The sequence below is a fragment of the Buteo buteo genome, chromosome 26 (genome assembly GCF_964188355.1).
Source record: "Buteo buteo chromosome 26, bButBut1.hap1.1, whole genome shotgun sequence".
NCBI lineage: Eukaryota > Metazoa > Chordata > Aves > Accipitriformes > Accipitridae > Buteo > Buteo buteo.
Window position 1 is genome coordinate 17,114,735 of NC_134196.1, and position 23,515 is coordinate 17,138,249.

Sequence of the window (23,515 nt, forward strand, 5' to 3'; positions counted from 1 at the left end):
AATCTAAAGAAGTTACAGTTCTCACAGAGGAAAGGAGGTCTGGCCCTGCTCCCATTAACATGAAGACCAACATAATATGTGAGGCCACACGAGCACAGAAAAAGAAACTAATGCAACTATGACAGGTTCAAAGTCTGAAGTGGGAGAAAAATCTTGCCTCGACTGTCTTCATTTTTGCAAGATATACAAAGTGTTAAGGTTAAAAGATAGCAATGGAAAGGGTCTTTGAGACTGACAGTTTTTGATAGTATGTGCCACATAGGTGCTATTTAAACTAAACCGTGACAGGTAGTATATTCTGAAATGCCTGGTGGTTTTTGTTTTTTGTTGTTTTTTTTTAAAAAAAAGCATCTTATTTCTTGGAAGTGGTGAACCACTTAACAAAACGCATAGACTAGGTACGCAGCTGTAAAAACACTCCACCTCAGGCTTCTCAGATAATCAGAAGATGCAGACACACAGCCCACTGTATGCAGCGTGCGGTTCTGGGGCTGGCTGTGGGTGCAAGGCACAAGAGCTGTTTCTTTCTCTCTCACACCACATTCAAACCCCTCACTGTGACAACAAAGTAAACTCACCCCAATGTGCTCCAAGAGAAAACTCCTTTTGTCCTGCCATGTTCCAAACTCACCTCTCTTCCCTCCGCTGAAGGAAGGCATTGATATGCCATTTCAGAGTGCCCCTAATGATAACCTTGTGGAAACCAAACCAAGCAACAAAATCATCCTCCTCTGGTTTCCTCCAAAACCTGCCAGAAACAGTTCTAGGACTCTTACAACACATTATCAGGAAGAAAATCCTCTGCTTTCTTCTGTGAAAGCAATAGCAGAAGTCAAACCTAGCAGAACTACCCAGTCATTACACCTCATTTTGGCAAGCTGTCATAGAGATGATAATCCAGATTTATGACAGCCTCAGAGAACAGCCAGTCTAAACCAGGATCAGGTGGCAACACCTCTTTCCCAATAACTGTCCCATTTTAAAATGTGGCTGTGAAAAGCAGTGACTTTGTTCCAGGCTATTGGTTGTTACTGATTTCAGCTGTGCTGGATGATACTATTATTTAAAAAAAAGATTGTCAACTCTTTCACAAGAAAATAATCTGAAGGAAACCAAGGCCTAATGCTAGGGATCTAGTATTCATTGTCATTTTTCTTGAAGTTCTTAATAGCAAAAGACCATTTTGGGATAACTGAACTGGATCCCTCTCAGACAGTGACACTTGAGAGGTTGGTGAATCTCGCCTGCCTGGTCACGTGCCATGTACGCATACCCAGTCCACTGAACTTCTACCCCTCTTTCCAAATATTCCATCCTGTCTTCAGAAGCTTCAATGGTGAACAGAAACTCTTTTAAATCATCCAGGTTCCTCTTCTTGGAACACATTTAAAAGGTTGTTTTGGGAAAATATTTTTGCATCTCCTAAGCACTCACCTGTATAACCTCTGTAAGCAGAATACTCACTCTTGGTATTTTACAATTCTATTTAAAGCTCTTCAACACAGCAGAGTGCAATACTATCTCCACATGTAAGAACCACCATTTATATTTTCCTTAACGCTTAGTCAAAATAGTAAAGTCATAATGAGATCCAATGGGCAGAATCTGACAGCAGAAATTTTGAAAAGGAAATCTGGTACAAATGTTTAACTATGAAAGTGATTAATCATTCGAACAGCTTATCCAAGAATGTGGTAGATTTCCTGTCAACTGAAGCCATTAAATCAATAAATTTTTCCAGCAGACATGCTTTAATTCATCCAGAAGTTATGGAAATCAGTGCAGGATTATTAGGTAAAGTTCCGTCATCCCTGTCATGCAGAAAATCACTCAGTCAAAACGATCCCTTTTTAGATTTCAATTTCTATGACTTGCAGACATTTTCTGGGCTGTGGCACTGCAGTTAGCTAAAGCTGAACTCAGGCAGAACCAAGATTATGCTTCCTAAAGAGACAGTGTCCCCTTCATCATCAGGGATCAGACTGCAGTTTTGAGGTCCTTCAGGACTCCTCAATACCACTGAGTCTGTAAATAGCACCAGCTGCAGAAAATCTCGCAAAACCTGAAACACAAAATATTGCACATAGACCTGATCACAGCGATCCATGTATTTGTAACCTCCAGGCTGAATTACTGCAATCCTCCCTGCATGGCAAGGAGACCACACACGCTGGGTTCCCCCAGACGGGAGCAGAAAAGCCCATCTGATGGCCAGCCCAGGCCACTGTGCACACATCGATCTGTGGTCCTATGGCTGGGCTGAGACCCCTTTGCCAAATAACACAGTTTGGAGAGAGCCTGCCCGAATTAATATCCCAAAGGACTGGCCCTCGTTACCTGTGAAACTGCCTCTTTCTCCATTCGGCTGAAGCAGGCAAGTTATGAAGGAAGGGTTGAAGGGAGGAAATTCTTCCACAAAGCTAGCACCTCTGACCACTTCTAATGGACCCCCAGGGAACAGTAAGACTACTGATGATTGGCTTGGCCTCACCTCTCCTCAACATCTGCAGGGATCTGTGAACTGGAAGAGGTTTTGTGCATGCCAGAGCAATTCACTCATCCACTGAGAACTTCCTAAATTACTACAACCTCTCCGTGTCCAGCTACAGACGCCAGCAGTGCACAGATCCATGCAACACTCCTCCAAGGCATCTCATTACAGCTTGTGTGTTGGAAGTCAGACTGGGCTGTTCCACAGCAACACTCAGCGTCTCCCCTCCGTTCCCATACTGAAGGGTTTTCCTGCCGGTTGGGTCCAGGTTTTAACCTGAGCACAATAAAGGTCCAGAACCACACAACATCGAGCAGTTAGTTACTTATTCACCAGTGCCGAATCCAAGCTGTGGGACATGAAAACCTTTGTGGAAAGTAACATACTCTGTTTGCACGGTCATGACTTCATCCCCTTCTGCCTGCCCCAGTGCATGGAGGAAAATAATAATAATGCGTTTAAATTTAACTATGTCTTGTATACCAAAAAATATTCTTCCTGTCCTATTAAACAAAGAGTTGTACTGTACATTAATCCCACTGGAAAAAGGGAACAACCACAGCTGTGAGTATGACTAATAACTGACCCAGACTGTTACAGATGGCAAACAAATTGTCTCAGAAAAATCTGTGAAGTTAGCTCTTTTTTTTCAGGCCGCTACTGTATATATGAAAATAAAATTCTACTGAGAAAGAAACAGAGATTTCTACTTACTGATACAAGAAATAAGATCATTAAATCTTTCCTTAGGAAAGACAGGGTTTTCCAGCCCTCGGAAATAGAGCTTCAGTACTCCAGCAACTGAGTTAATGTCATGGTTACTTTGGTCATCTGCCAAAGGATTTTCACCTTAAAAAGTAAATAAAGTGAATGTAACACACATGAAGAAGCATACTTGCATGCAACATTTTTAGAAGTGAGTGGGGTTTTTTTGTTGTTTTTAGTGTGTGGGAGGTGGCAATGCAAGCATTCAAGTAAGATAATAAACACTGATTTAGAAATCCCAGGCTAAAACCAGCAGCCTAAATAAAGCTTCCTTTAAATTACATAACAGAGTGATCTCTGAGGTCCTGAACTTCCAACTAGGTATTTATGGACATGTTGTGATTTACAGTTAGGAAAATACAAAAGCCAAATGTTCATAATTGAATAGGGTTTCTCAGACTATTCTTTGGGAGCTTACATAAAGCAAATTGAGTTAGACAACTCTTTGAATTGGAGTTCAGTCTTCATTCTGAAAAAACCAAAACATTCAGGAATATGTGCAACCATTTTGTGAAAACACTGTATAGGAACTGATACCCTAACTGAAACCTCAGCCAGGACTGAACTACATGTCATTTTAAAGACTTAATCTGAAACACTTCAAAATGTATGTATCTTCCAGAATAACACTACCTAGGAGAAGCAGTTAACAATAAGGCAGATTTAAAAGCTGGAGAATAGGAGGATGTGGCTTACTTAGCCTGTAAAAACAGCTGCTTCATGTATCTTGTCAAAGACAAGATCAGGTTTAACAAGATACATAACTAATCCTAGGGAGAAAAATGCTGTGCATATTTTTTCATGCTTTTAGTCACAAGACTTATTGCTGCAAGGGTTTTCTCATTAGCAGACGATTTGCAAAAGGTTTTTCTGGAAATTGAAAAACCAGCTTCTAAGACCCAAGGAAAGAGAATGTAAGATTTAAAAAAAATGGCAACTAGTATTGTGTTAACACAATTAGGAGATTGCTGGATCCTTGCTCCCCTAGTAGAGCAATCTTAGGCTGGGTGTTGCAAGCCCCTCATGTTTAAAAAGCTGTTTTCACTTCCTGGTATCTTTCCCATAATTCCTCCTCAGGGGCTGAAGTTTCCTTTGGGCATGAAAACAGTGGTTGAAAATGGAACGACCCTTTCACAGCCCGTATTCTCACTGATCGTGATGCCACTTTGGCAGAGGGACCAGAAAGTTGAGCACTCGTATTCCAGAAGATCAATTAACAGGGTTCTCAAATTGTGTTAAGTAGACTCTTGAACCTAATTAAAAACCATAATCTTTCCTTTCTGAGGATCTTTAAAATAAAATATAGACAAGTTATTATCTGCAGTTTATAATTAACAAAAAACTAAAGTTTACGATTGATTCAAGAGTCATATGCCTCATCTAAACAAAATGAAAAACAGGCTCAAGCTCCTAGGACATAACAGAGGAAAAATATGTACATGTCATCATTATACTTCATCTTCAAGCATATGACAGTGCAAAGTTTTAGGTGCAGTACACAAAGTGCATACAAACTGCTTAAACAGCCAAGAAAGTAATTAGAATTTAGAAGATTTTAAAATGTCAGATATTAAGGTGCTCGAATAAATGAAAATGCAATTACCTCTCTCAAATGAATTTTTAATATCATTGACTTCCACCTGGGAACCAGATACTCTGAAAATTCCCTGATGCTGAAGACCTGCAGCAAAGATGGGAGACAGTGGTGAGAAATTAATCTAGTTTTTAAAATACTTTTAATCTCTATTTTAAAAACAAAGCTGTGATGGTAAATGCATTATGAAAAAGATATGCGAAAAAGTCAGGGCAATAATGAAATTACATAGTATGTTTCAGAGCTTACCATATAAATTGATAAATCTGATACAGCTTTCCACTATGAGAGGAATGACTTGTCCTGAATCCTGGAAAAACAAGAGCAGAAAGAGTGAACTGCAGATTGGAAAGAGGAAACCTCCCTGCTCTGGAATGAATGTGAAAATGCATTTTCTTGGTCAATCCAGATGGACATACAGTGCTGGCAAAAAAACATATAAGAAAAAATATAATTTCTAACAGAGTTCTCTTCCCATTTAGGGAGGGAGGGAAAGGAACAGGTGAAGAGAAAGGATTACAATTCTTCATTAAAATAATTAAATCGGGAAATTCAGAGACTTCATTCTCTACCTCTGCCTCTGTATCCGGCTAACACTGTATGTGACATCTAAGCTCATGCATGTGTTTTAGATTTTTGAAGCAAAATGAGTTAAAGCAGTGAATTTGCCTTTTAAAAAGTTTATTATTAAGAATAATAATTCATGATGAAGATGATCCCTCTGCATCCATTTAACTTACCTTTCTTTTCCTGGTGGAGAAAATCCTACATGGACCTAATCACACAGGACCTAATTCCTCGAGATGCTTTTTCTTTTGGTAAAAATGTTGATCACAAACAGTTGACAAGGCTTTTTCTGGACCTGCTGGACTATCAGAAATGTTCTTGGAGAAGAATGCCATTGCATGGGGTACAAGGTGTCCCCCTCTGACCTGAGAGCACTCCTGCGTGTTCTGCTGATGTGCGTGTCCTCACACAGGGCAGATGATGGCCTGGCGCGTTGTTTCAGGCTGCTCTAACTAGCTGGTAATACACCGGGTGGTGAACAGCAGCCGCTTTGAGCTGAGCATGGGGTTCAGCCACCTCTTCTGTAGGCAGAAAGGTACTGGGAAAGGGAGGTCACAGCCTGCACCTCCCCGCCTGCAGCTGGCAGAGCTCAGGAATCGAAGCTCCTGGTCTCAGCCGTGATACGGCAGCAGGTCTATAGCTACATCTTCAGTTAAGTACAAGTGTTTTAATAAAGGAGAAAAAAATGCTTGTGATGGGATGGGGAGAAGATGACTATACACTAACTTTCAGTGAGTTATTTGTCTTTTTCTTTTCAACTGCTGATTTTCCAAAAGAACCGTCACAGTCCTTTGTCTGTGTGTTTTGGCATTTAAAAAATGGATGGTTTAGCCCAAGGACATTAATGACTACAAGTCATCAAATATCTATTAAAGACATGAATCATATGATTTAAAATTATTTAGAAAAGTTGGTGCTTCTGCCGGAAAAATTACTGTTTCATAAATAATAGGTACCTTTGAAATTCTTGTCTTGGAAGCTGTAAATTTTTTTCCCAAATGAATTTCAAATATGTAAGCTCTCAGAGAATTGACTAATTCATCTGAAAGTTTGATACAAAACCAGTCTGTATTACGAAGCCATGAATTCAAAAGCACCCTGTAACTCAGAATACACATCTCCTCTTACTAACTAGTCCTTCATTTTCATGCTAAGTTACACTAATGGGAAGTTCATGAATTAAGCCCAAGTAGAAGAAAAACCAACTACTAAAAAACGTTCAAAAAATAACACACAGTGAAGCAATGAAACAATGCACTTCCTGAGATAACCTAACACCTGATCTTCTGTGTACTCCATGTTGTTTTAGTGGGGCTTACAAAAGACTGTACTGCTAATTATGCTATTTAAAATGTGGCTTGTTTGTCTTTTAATTTAAAACCTAGCAAAGACTGGCTAGCCAAGAACCAGTAATGTCTGGATGAGCATTTTCTGTTTGAGTCGTGTTCATGATTCAGTAACAGCTGAATACCCCCCCCCCTCCATGGAACAGTTCAGTTGCTAAACCCAGGAATACTGTCATCTTTGCCAACACTGAGCAGCCTGGCTCTCCAAAAAAGTAGAGTATTAGAAAACATGCACAACATGCACCCATAACTCCTGTTAGTACACTGGTTCATGCAAAGAATGTAAAGCCTTGGAAAAGATAGTGTTTGCAGTAAGAAATTACAAAAAAAATAAATTACTTTCATACGTGGTTTTGGAGAATCTATTCAGAACCATGCACAACTTTGTAGTTAAGTAAGTCCATGAAATAATCTAAACTAACAGCTTTGGATTTTGGATCTAATGACAGGAAAATAATTTGAAGTAACAATCTGTGTTGGTGAAATGTCAAGAACAGTGACCCTATCGCTGCTGTGAATTTAATCTGATGTGTGTAGTCAGTGAATGTGTTTGGGAATAATTACCATTTCTTATGACGCAAAAATGTAACAAAAAGCAATTTGGTGCGATACTGTATTTCACTAGCTGTAATCCTTTTGTGCCTGTCAAAATGACTCATCCCTATCAAGAATGACATGGTCTTTGGGCAGGGACGCTTTCCCAGGTTAGCTCCCCCACTGGCAAATCTGTGATAAGGCTACCAGCTTTCTTTTCCTCCTTCCTTTTGAAAGACTATGTAGGGCTCTCCATTTGTAAGTAAGCCCTGTCACCCACACTGCCATGCAGCATAACCCTCTTCTCTGTGAGGGAAAATGACAGGGTACCATTTCTCCTGATGTGCTCTGTGCTTCTCTAATCCAGGGGCTTTTTGTTGTGGGAGTTTCTGCTTCTTTGCTTACTTTCATCCTTGAGCAAGAAACTGTTCACGATATTCATCTCTTGCATCATGTGATGATTTCCTGAAAGTCTTTGCACCTCACAGCACTGCCTGCATAATAATAACAGTTTTCTCTATAGTTGTACTGGGGGTGGCTGAAAGCTTGATTCAAAGACAGCTAAACTGGTACGGTGCCACTGAGCACAGAATTTGTTCTGCAAAATATCTGCCGCTAGCTACGTTGCACAGGAAGAAAAAAAATAATCCCTGTAACGTTCAAACCTGGTTCACAGATCTTGCAGTCAGGAATTTAATTCACTGCATTTATAAATGTATTGTTACATATTTTTTGAAGATTTCTTTCACTTAGCTCTGTCAGCTAGTGTCCAGAGGCACTAATTGACTGTGATGGGCAGGTGCTTGTTAATGAATAAGGAAATATCCACCATTTAAGACTACAATCACTCCAGAGTTGTGCTCTGGTTCAGTTTTGCCTGCTGTACTTGTACGCTCATTTCTTAATGCAAACTTCTCCCTCCAGGTCTTTGAAAGAACTAATTTTGAGCCAGGCATGAATGCAACCCGAGAGCGAGGCAGAGGTGGTTCTCTTGTTACCAGAACTATACCTGATGTCTCGTGTGAGAGTTCCTTCGGCCTCGGCTAGAAGCATTATTAGAAATAAAAGTATGAGAAAGAAGAAGATAGTAAATACAGCAAAGATACAAGACCCAGAATAGCGGTGATCACAATTTCACACAATATAATAAATTCCTAAAGTCATAGGAAATCAAAGGCTGGATATCAAACCCAGGGTAATACTGCTTCTCCACAGGCTTTGAATACTGAATGTAATGAAAACGGCAAGCAGGAAATTGTGCTAAGTCCTGGGATGCACCACTACATCCTATCTTCTACACGATGCTAAGTTTCCTAATAAAACCAGGCTGCCGATACTTGATTAACTTGATTAATCCCTACTTGATTAATGAAATCGTAGGGAGGCTAATGTGAGAAATCAATCCCTCTCTTTCCCTCTGACTTCAGGAAGTATTATATTGATCAACCGGGAAAGAAAAGAGCCCCAGGACAGACTTAAACATAATGATCTGCCTCAGCTCACGTGAGGTGGTGACCATTATAGTAAGAAGTGTTGAGATCAGCCACTGGGGTGGCTGGTGCCAGTACCTTGATGAATGACTCCAAATCACCATTAAACAACTTAGCACTATACTGTGATCGGGGTCTGGGCTTCCTGTGTTTCTGGGGCTTAGGGGGAAGATTTGGAGGCCTAAGGGAAGGGAATATGATTACTGAGCAAGGTAGAATTAAGTCACACAATAAAATGAAATGTCTGTAAGCTCATGGCAAAACAACAGAACATTGTAAAGGGAGAAATAAACACATTTATCAAATAAAGACTTTCCATCAAATTTAAGTGTAACAGTGATTGAAGAGTGGAGAACTCCCCCATTAAAAACACATTGCTTATGGATAAATATTGACATTCTTTATGAATCGCTGCTTTGCAGTTTTACCATATACATTTATTCCAAACACGGCACAATCGGAATGGCCTTTTTTGTTGCGGTCATGCATGAAATGTGCAGCAACCACTGGAATTCATCCTGCCAGCCATGGCAGAACACAGGCCACCCGAAGCACCTTTTATCAAGCAGAAAAGTTCCTTCATGCTGGAGAAGCTTCAAATGCAAATTAAAGCTGCTCAGCACACTCCTAAGATGCTTCAAAACCAAACCATCTGCATTTTCAACTAGAGCCAGGAAGGTTACACAGCTTTAGCCTTCCACATCCAACCATCAACAACTTCACACGAGAAAAGAAATAGCTTGCAAATTAGCTAAAGGAATTAAAAGAATATAATCAACTTGAAACAAATAAACAAAAGCAGCAAAACACGAAAAAAGAAAAGGAAGAACACACAAAACTTTGGTCTGCAAAATGTTCACCTAGTGTGTTACACACATGATGACTACAACTGAAAGAGATTATAGGAAATAAATGTTGTTCTCTAGGTCACAATTTATTTTGTGAATGTCAGGGCACGCTACATGCCAACAGCTTCCCTAGTTCCCCTGCACCAGCAGTCCAATGTTTCTATAGGTTTTTCAGTAATTAGTAAAAAATGAAATGTTTTGAGGAGAACAATGAGGAACAATAATGCATAGAATATTAAGTGGTGGGACTTTGGTCTGTTTGGGTACTACCTGCTATTTTAAACTCATCTTTAAAGATATCCTCTTCCCTTCTACAATTTAACGTTGACCTTGAAGAACATTTCCATTTGTATGTCTTACAGCCTGGAAACTTAACTGAACCTTAGGGCAACAGGCAGGTCCCAGCCGGAGCTGGGGAACTGGTGCTGCAGAACGGACAGGCAGGTCCTGCTCGCTCAGAGTTTCTTTCTCTAAGTGTCCAGCTGCGAGAAAATAGGAGGTAAGATGGCTTCAAGCTGCTCCCCCACTTTACTAAGGTAAAATTATTGTCTAAATCCGACACCTTCTTTCAGCTGCTTACACAGCAGGGAATTTAGGATGATGTGAGCCTGATGAGTCACCTGCTTTGGAGTCAAGAAAGAACATTTTTCTCATTAGACATAAGCTTGCTGACTTCCATGCATTCCTGGTAGCATCTGGGGGCAGAGTTAAAGGCACAGGTCTCAAAATTAGTGTCAGCAGTTGGGAAGAACACCCTGACTTGATACTGCTTTTCAATGGGCGTGGTGTAAGGAAAGAAAGTGAATTAAGTCTAACTTTAGAGAGCTAAAATGGATGATGGAGTGGTGGGAGAAAGGCTGGTCTGAAGTCTGTAGAGAAGTCCCCAGGAATACAGGGGCCAGGCAGAAGAAATTATATAGAACCAAGTGGTCCAGCAAAGGCAGAGCCAGAGCTGGATCCAAACTTCTTAGCTGGGAGGGCAAGACTTTTTTTTTTTTTTTAATTCAAAGATGAGGGGTGGTGGCGAGGCCATTACTGTCCAGGAAGCAAAAAGGAGTAAGAGAAGGCATTGAGCAAGGATGTATTGCATGGAAAGGGAAGCGAATAGTGAGACCCGGAAAGCTGGCCTGTATGTTCCGGCTGTCACCAGGATGGGAAGTGGCCCTTTGCAGTGACAGACACAACTGGCAGCTGCAAATTCAAAGAGTTGCCATTGCCGCCCACAGCCGGATACCCTGGGGTCTGCAGCACTGTATGTGTTTATGTCTGGAGGCAGCATTGCAGGTGTAGCATTACACAACTGAGTAAGTATGTGCTGCACAAAACAGGGAGATCTAACACTATATCCCTTTTCTTCTGTGAATATATAGACACATTTGAGTATCAAACACATGGATGCTGGGTGAGGCAGGTATTCCTGTCCCCAACGAGGTTACCAAAGATGCAGCCTATGCCCTAAATTCAGCTCTGTATCAGGTGCTATGTACATAACTTATATATACTCTCTCTCTCTTTCTCTCTCTACACTCTCTCCATATAGAATATAAAATATATACTCTGTGTATATAACTATGTATCCTGACCAAGTGAATTACAAACTATGAGAGGTGAGGTGTCTCTAGCAACTGAAAAAAAATTATTTTCTAGCACCAAAAAGCCCCCCGCAGTATCCAGATTTGATGTCTGATGCACAAATACTTTTAAGGATCTCCCAGCTTGTCCCACCCTTGACACTGGCCTAAGCAGCTCACAAGAATGAGGAAGATGACAGTCTGGTCCTTTACCCATCAGCATGCAGAAACGGAAATGCTGAATATTAAAACACACAGGGCCTGTACACAATTTATGTAACAACAGCTACAACAACGTTATATACCCTTACAAACTTATTCTAAAATTTGTAGTTTCTAAGATTTTATCACATTTGTAACTCTATATCAAGTAAAATAAAAATATCTTACCTTGTTGTCATGTACTCAGCCCTGTGACCTAGAAAAGTTCAATAGACAGGAAACAATCATTTGTAGGTTCTAGGTAGATTTTTTTGTATCTAAATAATGCTTGGCAAATTACTTTTAATCCTAACTTTCATGTTACCAGCAAAAGACATACAATTCTACAACAAACAGGGCAGTGTAGTTATCTACCATCTCCACAATTACATTTAAAATACAAACACAACCCATGTTATGGAACAACTTTTAAGAAGCCTGCCCACAGATTAAGGAGTCACTTGATACTGTAAATAATTTGCAGTAAAACTCCAAACGATGTCTATTTTTCGTGCTCATGTGTTTTAGTGGCTAAATCAGTATAGAAATAGAGCTGTGCCTAGATTAGATTCCATCTCCCCTTGTGCCTTGTGCCTAAACCTGTTCAGTGCTGAAAATGCAGAGCTCTAGACACCAATGGCTTGCTATTGAAAGACTCCTTCCTCTCTTTTGTCTGTATATTGCAGGAAATAAATACAATGCTACCACTGGGAAACACCACAGAGAACTGCAGAGAATTGTAAAGAGGCAAATACCATATTCCCGTAACCTTTGCAGAACAACAGACCAGTAAGTTAGGCACGTGCATCGTGTCAACTCATGATAATGAAAAGCAAAATAATGAAACAGTAGGAAGGTCATGGTATGATAAGTTCCAATCAGCCTAGTTTTCCCAAAGGAAAATTGTGCCTTATTAATTTATTGGAATTCTTTGAACATGTCAGTAAAATACTGTATAAAGGAGAATCAGTTGAATTAATTTACTTAGACTTTGAAAGGCCCCTGATAAGTTTCTTCACAAGAGGCAACTAAAGCAACTAAACAGCCATGGATTGAGTGGCAAAATATTCTCATTGATCAAAAACTAATGAAGAAAAGGGAAACTGAGTGGAATTAAATGGTCGTTTTTCATCACGACAAAAGTGTAACAGTCATTTACTCAAGCCTGCCCATCAGGACCATTTATGTAATACATAATACATTTATTAATGTCTTGGAGAGATCACAGCAGCTAAGGAGGCAGAATACTGTGCAGATGACTGAAATATTTTTGTATCAAGTCCTGACAAAACTGTGAAGCTCTTCAGAGGGGTTTAACCATGTTAAGGAACAAGACATACAATGGCAAATGAAATTCAGTATTAACAGGTTCAAGCAAGATATTAGGGAAGCAATAATTAAACACCTATGCAGCTAATGGAACTATAGATAATTATACTGACTCCGACTCTGAAAATCACTCAGGCTAGGTCTAAGTACACCGCTCAATTTGGAAGTGACACCAAAAAAGCTTGTCAGACTGCAGAAAGAATGCAGAACAGTGATATGCTAAACATAATATTGTGTGGCAATGTCCAGGTGCACCTGAAATACTGCACAGTACTGAAATCCCTAATCTGAACATATATTTTGCAGTACCAGAAGAGTGGGGATCCACAGAAGGTGGCACAAAAAATAAGCTCCGGGAAAAATCTCTGGCATTAATAAGACATGTAAAGATTGTTGGCATCTATTTTAGAGAGGTGAAAAAGAGGGATGAAAGAAGAGTATGTAAAGTAATCTGTGACAGAAAAAGGGTAGACCAAGGACTTCTCCCCACTCATGTTACCAAGGGAAGTTCATTGAGACTAAGAATCCCAATAATTAATGCTAATAAAACAAAAGATGTTACAAATCCCGAGTCTGGGGGATTTTAAACACATCTCTGATATTTAACAGATTAGGGCAAAAACTATCTGGGACACAGGGACCATTTCTTTTACAACTGCTTATTCTCTTTCTTGCATTTCCCTTTGCTTTGTTCCTTTGTTCATTCAATAGATGAGCCTTGGGTCAGAATTAATATAAGTATCAGTGTGCTTCCTAAGTTTAGTATCAATTTAATTTGAGTATTTCTCATTTAGTTTTCCAAATTTGTAGATGCAGACTCAGCACAGAGCACTTCATCTATCTCGCTTGTGCAGATCATGAATACGTATCTGCTGTGTCCATAAACAGCAACAGACTGTAGTAGGCAGGTGATGAACTGGAATAGAAGCCAAATGCTGTCAATGTTGTGGACACCAGACTGGAATCTGGATTTATTCAGCCTACATACTTACACTGTACAGGTTTGAATAAAAGCAAGAGAGGGTGCCAAAGCAAAACTTGCAGTTCAGACAACCCTCTCCCTCTCCCTGCATTCTCTTCCGCATTACTTAATAACACACCACCCTGTTTTATTTGTTTGCTGACTTGCTGACATGAAAGTTTCCAGCAAAGGCAGTTTGAGTGGAGCAGGGGAGCAGTTCACTTCCTACAGATTCATTTCTATACTAGGTACAGCAATAATGTTCCTAATTCCACTGTAATTCTACCCTTTCAACTATCTCCATTTGTACAGAATCCATGTCCTTCCCAGGCGTGTGCACTGTAATGCAGGACATGCCTCAATAGAAGGTGGTACTTGAACTTTTTAACCTGTATGAATGATGGCTTTTTCTTCAAGTATCGGCTTTGAATGCGGATGTATACATTTGAGGTACTATTTGTATGTGCTATGCTATGATGATGCAACAACTATGTGCAAAACCACTGTGGGCAACACAGATTAACTACGTGGGGTTACAGCTGGTGGGTTGAAGGGAACTCTTCAAACAGAACAGTCCAAGCATGCCTGAGCATGGCAGAACAGCCCAGAGCCTGATGGCAATTTGTCACTTAGGTCACCCTGCTGAGAAGTTTTTCTTTGGATTTCCTTTCATACACTTCTTTATTTTTTTCCAACATGCATTAGGCAACAGAACCTGTTGCCTTTTATCTTTCTCCTTTCAGTAAATGATCATGCATTTTACTGGGCTTCCAAATAACAAACATTCAATTTTTAACAAATACATTTTTTGTGAGCCTTTGGAGGAAAATGTTCCTCTTTTTTGACTAACATCAGCTGCACATTGTTTTGTGTGAATAAACTGCTCAATACACACATTAAAAAAAAAAATCCTATTAAATGAAAACTGTCATAAGAAAGAACATAATGTAGTTAGTTGTCTAAAAACAGCTACCATCTTCTACAGTCCATCCTTGCAAGAAAATGCTGTGTATTTCCTACCCCCAACCTCAGTCACTCCCTGGACAGGGGTTTTGTTTGGGTCATAGCCACTGAAATGTTAATAGCTCTTTAGGCACCTCCACAGCTGGATTTGTGGAGCTGGGCTTTTGTATTAAAAGCAAGAAGAGATCTGATTAACAACAGATTTTTGGCAGTAAAAAGAAAATAAATTGACACATCCTTTAGAGACACTCTTTAGAGAACAAGTTTCCTTTCTTGAGTCTGAACTTTGAATTATAGTCTTTAAACTTCAGGACAGGATTTTTACTCTCTGTGGTGTAATTCACTTCCTCTCAAGTCTGTAACACTCTGTGTGGCTAGTCCTCAAGGCTTGCAGTGTGATTCTCCTTTTCCCTTTGATCCATGAGGAAATGCCTGTTGGGAGGGCTGGTAAGAGGTGAGCTGGAGCTGTGCATAGTGCCTGATTCATTACTGCCCTAATTCAGCTCTATTTCATTTGATCATGGATAGCTGCTGACTTGGTTTATATTTTAAGGTACATTTTTAAAAATTGTGGAGAGTGTTCAGGACAATGGATAATTTTCCGCTATCATAATTTGTAGTACAATAATTTTTTTTAATGCAATAATTTTATATGCAATAATGATGATCAACATGTATAGAGCTATTCATTAAGTTTTCATTCATTCCAGTTGACAATACACAAATACTTTGTAGAAACCCAACATTAAATTAAGTCTATAAGAGTCTCACTACTGACATTAGTGAGGTCTGGATTTCACCTTTTAGGTTTCATAAATGCTCCATTGAGTTTTTAGGCTGCAAGAAGGTTGTTCATGTCCATGTGTCAGAAATATTGCACTAGTGAGTCCATGGTAAGAGATGCATCCTGGATAATTTTGCATGTTTAAAAAAATATCACTCTCCCACAACTCTTAAAGAAACCTCAAGTCAACAGAAATCGTTAGGAAGTAGAAACAGTACATTTGTCAGAGCTCTTAAATCATCCTGCACTGTGTCAGCTCTCCTATCAGACATGAGATTTTTCATTCAACAGTTCCATTTCCAAATATAGTCACTTGTCTAAATATCTGTGTAGTGGAAATAAATATCTGTTGAAGAAACAAAATCCATTTATAGTGCGTACTCTTACCACTGCACCAAAACTATGACTGGTAAAACTCAAATCTATGCTTACTGGACAATTAAGCTTTAAGTTTTGTGGGTTTTTTTTCCTGCATACTTTTGGCATTTCAGTGGGTTCATTGTATAGTCTGGAACCACATTTCAGTTTATTGTGTGACATTTACCTTCTCCAAGTGTCCTCTGCAGCAAGTCATGTTTTGCTTGAAGTTTTGTGATGAGATTACTACCTTCCAGATATTCTCTGAACTTCTGTAGAGATGCAGATCAATCTATTACTGTTATGACACATAAATTCCAGGAACTTCTGCATAATGTTTACTTCAGGTGTTTGGTCTGTATCACATGAATGAGGAAGCAACCAACATACCATGAAATAGAATTGCTCTGTTTCCTGCTGGTTAGCTCTTCTTTTTGCAATGCTAGGCTTACTCAGGTATGTCTCAGAGACTGTTGATTTCACAGACTCTGTTGAGCGACTGTGCTGGAAACATTCTGACACATCGTAGTCTTCAATGGTGACCATATCTTGTATTGTCTGCAGCGTAGCCTCCGTTGTTTTCTTAACCTGGTGTTAAAAAGCACAATTTACCAAATGGGAAGATAAATACATACCAGAACAGCTTAAAAGGGAAGCCGATTACTCAAAATAATTCTATGGCATGCTCCCCCAAACAAACTGGTGTGTGAACGTGAAAAATTAGATGTACTGTAATAAATATCTATGTAACAGAAGAATGACACGATTAGGTTTCCTGACTAGTTCTCTGCTTTACCATGGTACAATCCACAAACATGGATGTACTCATGTGTTGACTGGATAGCATTCTCAAGCATTTGTTTCCTGAAATTAGAATTAAAATGTGACATGATTTGGTTATGGCTCCTAATGTGGGACAACAGGCAATAGAGATAGATGATCCAGTGCTCTGAAGGGTCAACTCTCCCACGTGTGGTCAACATGTTAGATCAAATGCGTACATCCATGGATCTGGCTGCCAGAACAACATGTTCTTCCAAGATAAAAATCTGTGACACCATTCTGCAGAGTGCTGCGGTGAGGAGCACAGTGATGTTTAGACTGCAGAAGTGGAATACACAGCTGGAGGAGGGGGTTGGAGAAAGAACAATTTACACCAGCCTCACAGCACTTCCTATGAGCTAGGGAGAGCATATAGTAGAAACCAGGGCACAGCGGCCGTGGAACAGGGGATGCAGTGTTTCCGCAATGCCATAAAGTAACTGGCAGGATTCACAAGGATGTGATTTACCTCCCAGTTCTGCTTCGGAAGAGTCTCTAGCAGAGTCAACTTAACTGAATCACGCACACCGCTACACACATCTCCAGTGTAGGCAAACATGCTTTTTGTGCCTGCCAAAAGATTTCTCGCTCTATGACCTTGCACTTCACTTTACTGAAAGAAATAATCTTTCTCCTTCCTTTTGTCTTTGTTACCTTGAAGTCAAGTGGGATTTTTTAAAGATAACTGTACATGTCTCATGGACATTAATACTTTGTTCTAAGCACTCAGTACATAACATAGAGTAAGAAAAACTGGAATCCTGAAAACTTATCACAAAACTACACTAACAAATTAAATTATCCCTATGTTTTAATTTAGGAACAGATTCCCATTTAAACTGAGGGCCTCTAACACTGCCTTAAATTGGATAAAAGTGCAATTTATACCCACTGGGAGGCCCCTCTGCTGCCAGAGCAAGGGAAAGAGAACAGCACAGCTTTACTGTATTTAAAAAAAAAAAGCATTTTATTTTACTAGGTGAGCTATTCCCGTCAAAGGCATTCAGTACTCGTGTTTATAAATAGCTGCAGCTGAGAGCTCAAGAGATTTTGACTCAGCTACCACAAAAGACAGTCCAAATTCCATTGTACTTCACAAGTAGCAATTTGGGGACTGGACAGAGGGTGGTCACAGAAGACAATAACTGTGCTCAGTTGCTTTCAACCACAAAACTTTAAAAATAAGTGCTCTAACAAGTTTTCACTGAAGCATCTGCAAAACACAGAACTCAGTAGTGTCAATGTATGGACAGGTAGAAGAGTAAGTTTCCAAACCTCTATAAAGCAGACACAGATCTACCTTAGCATATTTGCCAGCGTTTGATTTTTAAAATTAAAACAACTCATACAGATTGAAGCCATTGCAGGGTCATTTACGTGCTTTTGACAAGGTAGAAAACACTGCACCTTCCTGAAAATGGTGTTCAATGCATAGCCCTTGTAGACACAGATCTTACCTCCTCATTTTCGATTTTGAGTGTGGCCAGTCGCGACTGTAGTTGCTGATACCTAAGCATAAGCTCTGCTTGCACAGGTTGCTGGGCAGTGACCTGACAAACCTAACAAAGAACCAGAAAGAGCTGTAAGATGCAAGGAATTAAAAAAAACAGTCAATAGTCTTTGGTTGCTCTCCTTAAAACTAGGTAAATTCCTACCAAAGCTACTACAACTTAAAGAAGCAGACAATAAAACGCGTACATCTAAATTTAAAGTATTTATGTGTTACAAGGTGTGGAACTACATACTGCATCTTATGACTACAGAGCACAGCCTTGTTGTATGGCTGCTTTGCGTTGCTTCTCTATCACACAGAAATGCAAACCCTGGAGTTACCTTCAGATAAAAGATGTACACAGATGATTCTGCATTCTGCTTTGCTACTGGCCTTTGGTGAGCAGAACAGGGCACAGCTGGGTTACCTGTACACTTGAAATCTCCAGATGATAAAATGGGGGACGAAGAAGGGGAAAAGGCTGCATTTCAGCATGCATAATTTGGAGCAGCTCTGCAGCTGCTCTCAAATAACACCCTGTATTGGTTTTATGTGGCAAGGTTTTGGTAGCAGGGGGAGGTTACAGGGGTGGCTTCTGTAAGAAGCTGCTGGAAGCTTCCCCTGTGTTCGAGAGAGAGCGAGCCCACACCAGCCGGCTCTAAGACGGACCCGCCGCCGGCCAAGGCCGAGCCAATCAGTGATGGTGGTAACGCCTCTGTGATAACATTTTTAAGAAGGAAAAAAAGTTGGGAGAGTGAGAAACAGCCGCCGGAGAGAGGAGTGAGAACATGTAAGAGAAACAAGCCTGCGGACACCAAGGTCAGTGAAGAAGGAGGGGAGGAGATGCTCCAGGTGCCGGAGCGAAGATTCCCCTGCAGCCCGTGGTGGGGAAGACCCTGGTGAGGCAGGCTGTCCCCCTGCAGTCCAGGGAGGTCCACGGTGGAGCAGATCTCCACCTGCAGCCCGTGGAGGACCCTACACTGGAGCAGGTGGGTTCCCGAAGGAGGCTGTGACCCCGTGGGAACCCTGCGCTGGAGCAGGCTCCTGGCAGGACCTGCGGATCTGCGGAGAGAGGAGCCCGTGGAGCAGGTTTTCTGGCAGGACTTGTGACCCCGTGGGGGACCCGCGCTGGAGCAGTGTGCTCCTGAAGGACTGCACACCGTGGAAAGGACCCACGCTGGAACAGTTCGTGAAGAACTGCAGCCCGTGGGAATGGCCCACGTTGGAGACGTTCGTGGAGGACTGTCTCCCGTGGGTGGGACCCCACGCTGGAGCAGGGGAAGAGTGTGATGAGCCCTCACCCTGAGGAGGTGAAGCGGCAGAAAATAACGTGTGATGACTGTAAACCCCATCCCTGTCCCCGCTGTGCCGCTGGGGGGGCTTGGTGGAGAAATCCGGGAGTGAAGTTGTGCCCGGGAAGAAGGGAGGGGTGGTGGGAAGGTGTTCTGAGATTTCGTTTTATTTCTCATTACCTTACTCTGGCTGATTTGTAATAAATTGAGCTAATTTTCCCTAAGCTGAGTCTGTTTTGCCCGTGACGGTAATTAGTGAATGATCTCTCCTGTCCTTATCTCGACCCGCAAGCTTTTGTTATATTTTTCTCTCCCCTGTCCAGCTGAGGATGGGGGAGTGATAGAACGGCTTTGGTGGGCACCTGGCGTTTAGCCAGGGTCAACCCATCACACACCCACAAGCTCTGTTATGGGTGAGGCAGGTAGTGAAGACACAAAGTCGCTACTTACACCAGTGCTGGGCTGAGCACAGGCTGGCCACCAAATTCGCAGCAATGTCATTATGAGTAATACAGAATGTAATAACACACAATGGTTTTTACTTGAGAACTCTGAAGAAACTCAGAACAGCGCTGCCAGTTTTGCAAAACGTTATTGCTGATCCACTTGCTTTTGGGTAGCAATAACAGATTTTACTAAACTCTTTGTAAAAGGGGATAAGTTCTCTATCTTGGTATATAGAAACAGAAACAGTCACTGTGTGGATACTTGTCAGTATACAGACCTCATCACCCATGTGAGACTGGAACTCAAATTTCATTGGTGGACAAAAAGCAGCGGGGTACATTTCCATGAATCTCTGCTTGTCACTTCGTGGCTCCAAGCTGTCAACTGCATTTTCAATGATGTCTAAGCCCTCATGCCTGGAAGTTTCAAGGTTATACTCTGCAGAAAGGTATGTTCTTAGGGCTCTGTTCAGACTAGCGTGGTATCCAAGATCGCAACACTGAAAACACAATAAAGGGAAAAGAAAACAACTTAAAAAGGAGGCACCATTCCAATATCCCGAGTCACAAATTATCACTAAAATTTTCTGTCCTGAAATTCTTCTGTCTTTGAAGCGTTTTACAAAATATCTTCTAAATTAAAATACAATACTGGGGTCAAGACAGTAAGTATTTAGTATTCTCATTCCGTTGCAAAGATTGAAGGACAGTTTTAGAAAAGAGATCAAGTGTACATGTATGGCAGTATGTTTGCATTTGTTTATCAGATACATATGTGCAGTCACTGTATTTACATAGAAGAGGTCTGAGACTCCATATACAAGTGGGCTTTTCAGTGTTACTGTCATATGTAAGCCTCAGATCATCTATTTAAACCCACCCTGACATAACTCTACCATCTACATCAATGCCAGCATCAAACTGAAAATGAAGCAATTCCTGCTCACCATGTCTGTGCCCAAATAAAAACCCCCAAAATGGCCTCTAGCATTAGGGACCCATCTAAATGCTTTTTGATGCAATAAGAACGGTTTAACATCCTTTCCCAATAGTGAAAACATATTTACTGTAAACACCTTATTTCCCATGCTCAGACAGAGCCAGCAACGTACATCATGTTACTAAATGCAGAAAGTCATAATTTATGTCTTTTTCTGGAGGTGAGAATAACACTGGAATGTAATTGAAACCTAATTGGTAGAACATAAAGTTGTGTTTGTTCTTGAATTTTAAACATCCTTGGTTTGCATTATTCATGATTAGTTAATATTTTAGAGGAACAGCTGAATATATTTTTTAAATGTCACAGCAGTAATGTATCAAGTGATTGTTTCCTTAATTTTTTCCCCACATTACACAGTAAACAATATCCTCAGCTTCTGCTCAGTGAGCTTCCAGGTAATGGCAGATATATCACAAACCTCTCTGTCACCCAATAGTGGCACATCAGTCTGTTAACAGTTGCATACAAAGCAATGTTCTTTATTCAAACAGGAGAGATCTGTCCCATTCAGAGGCCAATGCCTGGCATGGGCAGTCAGCACGCTGCTTTAGGGCATCCCTCAGCTCCCAGCCACCAGTTCTGGGTGCCCACCCACAGTTTTAAATAATTCTTCCCTCCAGGACTCGCAAGTTAAGTGATGCAGTTGGGTAAAGAAGCAATTTGAATTCAGTCCACTGTAGACTATGTGCATGTGCGCACTGTTTATATGCATACCTCCTTCGCAGCTGTTACAAACGATTAGGACTCATGGGATCGTGTTCCCCTCCCTTTCTTCTTACTTATTTGAAAAAGGAGAGACAAAGAGAGAGAGGGAGACAGACAGACAAACAGATGCAGACACTGTGTCAGAGTTTTCAACCTATTTACCATGCTTAAACCTGCGTATAGAAGAGAAAGAAACCCCTCACACCTTGCCTTAGGTGTACTAACAACTAGTGATCAGGCTGCTCTCTGAAACCTGACTGTAGAGGGCTGTTTTAACCTCCAGAAAGACTAAGCTTTCAGTCCAGGTGAGTATCCAGGTAGTTACTGCATATGGGACAGCGGCTCTCCAAAAAACAGTTGCTGAACCATTTGAAGAAAACAGAATAAAGATGTCATGTTCAATCAAGCACACATAGGTTAACCTCTCTCCTTCGCGTTCATTGAAGGGAAATTTGTGTTACGCTTACTAAAACAGTCACTCAACTTTTATAGTAAAGCACATCCATATTTCAAAGACCTCCATCCTAAAAAATATTGTTTCTAAAAGTAAAAGTCTCTTGGTGTTTTTCTCTTGTTCTGTGTCAAATCAGATCTCATATTTAATTCACTATCTGGGATGAAAAAGACAGACTGAAAGTGCTGATAAGAAAGTGGATCAGGACAGCTGTTTTATTTCATGTGCATTAGTTTCAGAGAGACCTCATGGAAGATTAAACTGAGAGGAAATGAGAAATAGAGGGCAATGCCAGGTTTAGCATGGCCAACTATCCATGTGTTATAAAACTGCAGGCATCTAAAGCTGAATTTTGGCTCTGGAGGATTAATCTGAGTATTAATAGAAAGCTTATTGATTTCCAATTAGAGCTGTGTGGGTTTCTGATGCAGCTTTTTTGCAAGTTGGAATATAAGATTGCAGCCCTCATGCTGTGACAGTACCAAGAACTTCACTGTTTAACCCTTAATCTACTCAATAATTATCACCACGGTCATCTTCTGCAGGTGATGGCAGCTGAACAGGGTAACAAATACAGCTTCTCAGCCAAGAAGAAGGATTCTTCAAGTGAAACAGAATATCCTGCCAGACTAAGGCATTTATTTGCAATGCCAATGCCAGCAGAGCAAACAGGAGCTAAATACAGAACCTGAACTAATGCCTTATTACCAATGGCTCTTTGAATGGAATTTAAAATGCCTGAATTGGGAATTTTGCTTCAATGATTTAAGTAAAAATAGAATTTGCATAAGTGAAGTTTTGGGTTTTTTTAAAAAGCAAAAATAAACACTCATTAGACATCACAACTCTTACTTCTGCCAGACTATAGTTCACTTTCTCTGAAATTTGGAGACAAAGATAATTTTAACTGGGGAATGGCTGTCAAAATATCAACTCATGGCTACTCAGAAAGAAGAGTACCTTTCTAATCTGTTAGTACTAGTGATGGTTTAGAGAGTTGTCTATGATGGAAAATGGCACTTCAGGTATTTGCTCATTACTAAGACTAAAAATTGAAGGTACTGCCCCTGAACTGCTGCTCCCACCACATCCTGTCTGTCTAGGCTTGGAAAAAAAATCACCAACCTTTCTGGTGTTGCAAAAAAGTACAAATGTATGCACATATACACACATGCATGCCTGTATGTACACATGATTTTCAGGAAAAATCTGTAGATTTGTAGAAAGATTTGTAAAGTTCAAGTGAGCAACCACATTGTTGAGATTCTTTGAGATTCACTAATCAGCACACAAAGGCTACAGCCTAGATGGCTAATGAGATCTGCTATCAATCTGTGGCCTAGAGAGATGAGATGTCAGTTGGTGCAGTAAGACATGAAGGTGAGAAATGAGAGAATGAAGTCATAGACTATGAGTTTTATTGCATTCCTGGATTCATAAAGACTTTTGGTTGGGCAAAAAGGAGGGAGATGAGTGATGCATTTGGGATATGTGTGAAAA

The 23,515-nt window shown here is 40.5% G+C and overlaps 1 protein-coding gene across 2 annotated transcripts in view; it reads right to left on the bottom strand.

The window, feature by feature from the left end:
* SRGAP1 (SLIT-ROBO Rho GTPase activating protein 1) overlaps nt 1-23,515 on the bottom strand; it is a 155,670-nt gene that overhangs the window by 25,210 nt on the left and 106,945 nt on the right. The window contains exons 7-15 of one of the 2 annotated variants that reach the window (XM_075057739.1): nt 20,132-20,353; nt 18,081-18,182; nt 16,192-16,389; nt 15,989-16,073; nt 11,597-11,624; nt 8,307-8,340; nt 5,100-5,160; nt 4,860-4,937; nt 3,206-3,340 (exon numbers count right to left, since the gene is read on the bottom strand). In XM_075057739.1, the coding sequence (XP_074913840.1) occupies nt 3,206-3,340; nt 4,860-4,937; nt 5,100-5,160; nt 8,307-8,340; nt 11,597-11,624; nt 15,989-16,073; nt 16,192-16,389; nt 18,081-18,182; nt 20,132-20,353 (943 nt within the window). Of the gene's footprint in view, nt 1-3,205; nt 3,341-4,859; nt 4,938-5,099; nt 5,161-8,306; nt 8,341-8,865; nt 8,969-11,596; nt 11,625-15,988; nt 16,074-16,191; nt 16,390-18,080; nt 18,183-20,131; nt 20,354-23,515 lie in introns of both variants that reach the window. The other variant, XM_075057738.1, reaches the window with a different exon arrangement.